The sequence below is a fragment of the Salvelinus alpinus genome, chromosome 21, assembly GCF_045679555.1.
Source record: "Salvelinus alpinus chromosome 21, SLU_Salpinus.1, whole genome shotgun sequence".
NCBI classification, from domain to species: Eukaryota; Metazoa; Chordata; class Actinopteri; order Salmoniformes; family Salmonidae; genus Salvelinus; species Salvelinus alpinus.
Window position 1 is genome coordinate 26,569,753 of NC_092106.1, and position 6,000 is coordinate 26,575,752.

Sequence of the window (6,000 nt, forward strand, 5' to 3'; positions counted from 1 at the left end):
TAGTAGGACATTATATCAGCTATATGTCATATTAGTAGTACATTATATCAGCTATATGTCATATTAGTAGTACATTATATCAGCTATATGTCATATTAGTAGGACATTATATCAGCTATATGTCATATTAGTAGTACATTATATCAGCTATATGTCATATTAGTAGGACATTATATCAGCTATATGTCATATTAGTAGTACATTATATCAGCTATATGTCATATTAGTAGTACATTATATCAGCTATATGTCATATTAGTAGTACATTATATCAGCTATATGTCATATTAGTAGGACATTATATCAGCTATATGTCATATTAGTAGTACATTATATCAGCTATATGTCATATTAGTAGGACATTATATCAGCTATATGTCATATTAGTAGGACATTATATCAGCTATATGTCATATTAGTAGAACATTACATCGGTTAGATGTGTGTCTTGCTTCACTGGCTGTTATATGTCCTCTTGTCTAGTGACTCTCAGCATGTGGTAGTCTTAGCCGGTAACAAAGCTAACTGTCAGGGGTGCTACAGTCATTGCCAACCAAATGAAGATGAAATTGTATCTTCTTTCAATTTAGAATGTGCAGTACTGCTTTTGATGCCTTGATGGAGAAAATATACATCCTCTTTTATATCTGCACATGTCAAGGAGACTGATTACAACTGGTAGCAATCCAGCTTCCCAGACCACATTCAGTCAGTTGTGAACCTCGCAAACGTGGGGCAATTCTTTCCAACTCAGTTACTGTTGCAGCATTTTACAATCATCCATTTCTAGGATGTCTATCTGTCTGTTTTGTATCTGTATGTGTGTATTTTCCCCTCCTGTTTGTGGTCACCATGGTGCAACCTGCTTATGAAACTTGTCACTCTATTTTTGAGACATAGTTGTATGCCAGATAAACCCACATTACCTGGGCCAGATATCCTGCTGCACATGGTTTCTTGGACAGGCTTGGATAGGCAGGCAAACCTTTTTATAGCCGGCTCTTGGCATAATTTCCCTGCCTTATTTCTGTGACAATCTCGTTGCTCGTATAAAGCCAAGTTGTGTTCCTGAGATGGGTTTGCTTGCAGATGGGGAGGTAGAGAGCACAATCAAGAACATACACAGCCACATATCGAAAAGAGCCACTACCCCTTTTAATTCAGGACTAGTGTATATTATGAGATGAGGTGGACGGTTCATGTTGTCGAGTTAGAATCAGTTTATTTCCCACTCGTGGATAGGCTGCTTGGTTGTTTAGCAACAAAACCGATGTGTGCGCAACTATGGGGCAAAACAGTCAGGGTTGGTTTAGATTGTTGACAACATGTAAACTATATTCACCTCCAATGTTTATTGGAAACATAAATAGATGGCAGCTTCTTGTAATTGTTGCTAGCTATCTGACGGTTCAGAATCATAACACACGGCCTTCTGCCTCATCGATGCGTGTGCATCATTTTTGTGACGATGTCAGCCAACACGTCTATAGGAGAAATAAATGAAATACTCCAATATTAAATGTTAGGAAGTGTTTAATGTTGACAAATCTCTCTCTCTGCTTCTCAGACCCATCATATGATGCTGTACGGCGGACTGGATGGTCGAACAACATGCACAGTGGAAAAGGTAAACATACTCTGAGTCGCAGAAAGAAGGACACACAAGGAATTACTATATGGTCCTACCCATCATGCATCATATTCTTTTTTTTAACCTTTATTTAACTAGGCAAGTCAGTTAAGAACAAATTCTTATTAACAATGACAGCCTGGTTCAGGGGCAGAATAACAGATTTTGACAATGGCAGCTTGGGGATTCGATCCACCAACCTTTCAGTTACTGGCCCAATACTCAGACCCATCATTATATCAGCTATATTTCATATTAGTAGTACATTATATCAGCTATATGTCATATTAGTAGGACATTATATCAGCTTAGTAGGACATTATATCAGCTATATGTCATATTAGTAGTACATTATATCAGCTATATGTCATATTAGTAGTACAGGCTACCTGCCGCCCCACTAGGCTACCTGCCGCCCCAAAGCTCAAAGCTTTATAGAGCGATTTGTGAGAGCCCACTCTCAACCCAAGCACGCAAGGCAGACCACCAGTGATTAAATCCTCAGTCGTCAAACCCTGAAATCTGGGAACTTTAAGCACTTACCCTAGCCACCAGTTACTGCCCTGTTTTCTTTGGAACGGGGCTGACGTGCCGTTAAGATGTGTACCGTGGTTTATCCATGACCGCCCAACTGGCTTTCTTTCCTCCTGTTTCTTTCCCCTCCCAACCCCTCCCTCTTCAGGCTCGCCGGTGGTCACACAGAACGTGTCCAAGTCCACTGAACAGCCCAGACCTCAGCCAGGTAATGTATTTCACACTGCTCATTCCTTCCATCATGTGTGTGCACTCCACCTAAGACAGTGGGTTACACCCATCTCACTGGGATGAGTGTCAACCTAATGTATAGTGATAGATACAGACTAACAGACCTCTTTCTCTCTCCACAGATCCTTACCAGATCCTGGGGCCCACCAGCAGCCGACTGGCCAACCCAGGTATGTACGAGAGAATGTATGAGACCAATCATACAGTATATTCGATGTCAACTACATTTCACAACATACATTGCTTCATTATGGCCCTGGTGTATTGCTCTTTAAAATTGACATTTTTATCTGCTGAGAATTGTTGGAATTCTTCTTTAGAATTGGCATTCTACTTTATTGCAGTATTCAGGAAGTACATAATGAGTTATGGGTCTTTGATCAGCTGGCTGTTAGGTGTTCAGTTATAGAACTGCTGTTGATTTGAACTGTGTGTGTCCTGGTCAGGTTCAGGACAGATCCAGCTGTGGCAGTTCCTGCTGGAGCTCCTGTCAGACAGCGCCAATGCCGGCTGCATCACCTGGGAGGGCACCAACGGAGAGTTCAAGATGACTGACCCTGACGAGGTGGCGAGGCGCTGGGGCGAGAGGAAGAGCAAGCCCAACATGAACTACGACAAGCTGAGCCGCGCCCTGCGATACTACTACGACAAGAACATCATGACCAAGGTGCACGGCAAGCGCTACGCCTACAAGTTTGACTTCCACGGCATCGCCCAGGCCCTGCAGCCCCACCCCACCGAGTCCTCCATGTACAAATACCCCTCGGACCTGGCATACGTGCCCTCCTACCATGCCCACCAACAGAAAGTCAACTTCATGTCCCCACACCCTCCCTCCATGCCCGTCACCTCTTCTAACTTCTTTGGACCCACCGCTCCATACTGGAGCTCCCCAGGGGGCATCTACCCCAACCACAGCGTCCCCCGCCACCCCAACTCCCATGTGCCCTCCCACCTGGGCAGTTACTACTAAACCCCACTGCACCGTGACATCTTCCCCCAACCTCCCCTCCCCTCCTCTCCCCAAAACCAAACCTACCAAGGCTGACTTGCACTCTCGCAATGAAATTAAATCAACTGAGACCGAGAGAAAGGGGGATTCTCCGCCTCCACCCAAAGTCTGCTCTTAACTGGCAAAATGAAGGACACTAACTGAAGGATTAAAAAAACTGGATCCAAATGAAGTACTACTTATTTACAAGACAATACTTTTTCCATGTTTGTTTTCTTTTGCTGATGTGCATAACAGTGCGTCTGTGTTTTTTCTGCCTTTCTGTCCCCTGAAAGCTGCACCCATGGGCCAGTTCAGAGTGCCCCCAAAATCTGGACACGGTTGCCCACACAGACGCAGCCTTATCAAGAGACCATAGAGGCTCTCATACCTACTGTGTGCCTGATCACAGACATGGACCCATTCTCTATGGGTCTCAATCTACATTTTCCTCATACAGTGAAGCTCTTGCCTTGTTCCTCATTTCAGTCTCTGGGGTCTCAGATCCACATCATGTCTGTCTGTCTGATGTTCTGTTATCAGTTTGTCAGTCCGTCTGCAACCCTTTATGTATGCGGAGCATCATCTGGAACTGTGGAGGTAGGGCTCCAAAGAAAAGGACTTCTCAGCACTGAATGAACATGAAATGTTGGCAACTGGAATATGCCATTGATTCACACTTAACTTATCTTCCAAACTGGAAGTAGGCGAGTTGGAGACAAGAGTTGGATGTGAAGCGATGTAGCTATGTTTTCAGGGGGTCACACACCAGTTGACTGTTGTTACAGTAACTATGTTTGTCCTCTTCAGCCATTGGTTCTTTCCATTCCCGGATATTTTGTTGGACCAAGTCATTATTAATGTGAATGCCCTCTGGTCCATGGAACACATCATCAATTTGACAATCACAGTTGTTTCTAGAAGAGCTACGTGTCTCACGGTGGTCTCTCCCTCTTCTGTCCAGGCCAGTCAAGTGTCGACACAGAGTAACTTACCATAGCACTATGTCATGTCATGTCAACCCTCACCTAACTGTCTCTGTGCATTCATACAGTACTGCCATTTTAAAACGTGCATTTTCAGATGGTTCAAGTTTTTTGTATGAAAGAAACAAGTGTATTTAAACAGCTGAATCTGGACTTTGTCTCAGTACTTCTTGAAAATAAATGGTTTACTAAATAAAGAACAAAACCAGTAAAGTAAGAAAGGATGAAAACAGAGAAATCCTCAGATTCACGAACGCTGTGCGTTCGTCAGACATATTTTTTATTATTTTGTGAACATCGGTCAACTAGGCATTAAAGCAACTTACTGTATAAATTATGCAGAGTTATTTTCATATGTGACAGTTTTAAAAAGTCAAGAGAATTAATACGAGTTGACCTCGGTCAAAAATGCAATTTTTTAAAAGTCCGTTACTGATATGTAGTATGTTCAACATTTTTAAACGTTTTATATCTGTACATTTGGGCAATACATTTTTACGTTTTTTTTATTTTTTTAATTTTATTTGTGAACACAAGATTTGTTCTAGTTATTATCAAAAACCACAAATGCCTGCTTGAATCATAATCCTATATCTATAGTTCATCTGTTATTCTGTATATACCATGGTTATGGTTGCTTTTAATTGTAAAATAGGCCAACAACACTTTTCATGTTTCATACCGGACAGAAATTGGCAGCTTTTGTGTGTGCCTTTAAATTGGCCAGGTATATTATGCAAATGAGCGCAGACACCCCTAATATTCACAGGAAGCATCTCTTGAAGCTCCATTGGTTTAGTCGTTTGAACTAAAGGGAATTTGTTAAATTTTACATGAAGGTAATAATAAAAAATGTACCCTTTACGTCCACCTCTCATAAATAGTAATGTTCAATGAAAGGGAACTGCTACTTCATATATGCAATATATTTTGGATATTAAATATATAAATATTATGTAATTTTGCAATTAACCATTTTATTATTGTTGTAATTCCTGCCATGTATTAAGTAATACCTTTTGAAATAGGATTTTTTTGGGACAAAATAAAAGTTTTTACTTCTGGACATATTTACTTCTCTTGGTCCATTGTCTGCCAGAAAGTAGAATAGTGCTCTTTAGCTATTAGGCAAAGTTACAACATGAAATCCATCATTTTCACATTATTCCTTTTATCTGCATCACTATAAGAAATCAAGTTGAAGTGTAGGCCTGTTTCTATCAATACTTAATCATCATTACTAGCCATTTCAACTGGACTATAACCCAATTTCATTCATTTTTAGATTTTCAGTGTTAAAAAAATGATTTGAGGAGAAAATACATTTCCTCTGGAGAAGAGATTGTAACAGGAAATACTTCATAGGTTTCTCTGATGTTTAGAATAATGACACCAACCATCAACTCAGTTTCCTACAGTACCTGTGCTAACAATATTAAATGACTACATTTTTTGGGGGGGGCAGGTGGGGGGGTTGTTAGAAGTGTTATGTAAGAGCCTCAGAAGGGTATATTGAGATTCCTTCCCAACTTGAGAGGTACAAGGATGGGATGTGGGGCCTTTGTCCTCTTGTTGTCATAGATGATGTCAGGTCTCTGTTTATGGTAACTGCGTTATTTACAGTAATG

The 6,000-nt window shown here is 41.0% G+C and overlaps 1 protein-coding gene across 13 annotated transcripts in view; it reads left to right on the forward strand.

Annotated features, from left to right (window-relative positions):
• LOC139548140 (Friend leukemia integration 1 transcription factor-like) overlaps positions 1 to 5,442 on the forward strand; it is a 59,173-nt gene extending 53,731 nt beyond the window's left edge. For all 13 annotated transcript variants that reach the window (XM_071357559.1, XM_071357568.1, XM_071357564.1 and 10 more), the window contains 4 exons: positions 1,568 to 1,627; positions 2,313 to 2,372; positions 2,518 to 2,565; positions 2,842 to 5,442. In XM_071357559.1, coding sequence (XP_071213660.1) covers positions 1,568 to 1,627; positions 2,313 to 2,372; positions 2,518 to 2,565; positions 2,842 to 3,368 — 695 coding nt within the window. In that variant the 3' untranslated portion in view covers positions 3,369 to 5,442. The remainder of the gene's footprint in view (positions 1 to 1,567; positions 1,628 to 2,312; positions 2,373 to 2,517; positions 2,566 to 2,841) is intronic.
• The last annotated feature ends 558 nt before the right edge of the window (positions 5,443 to 6,000 follow it).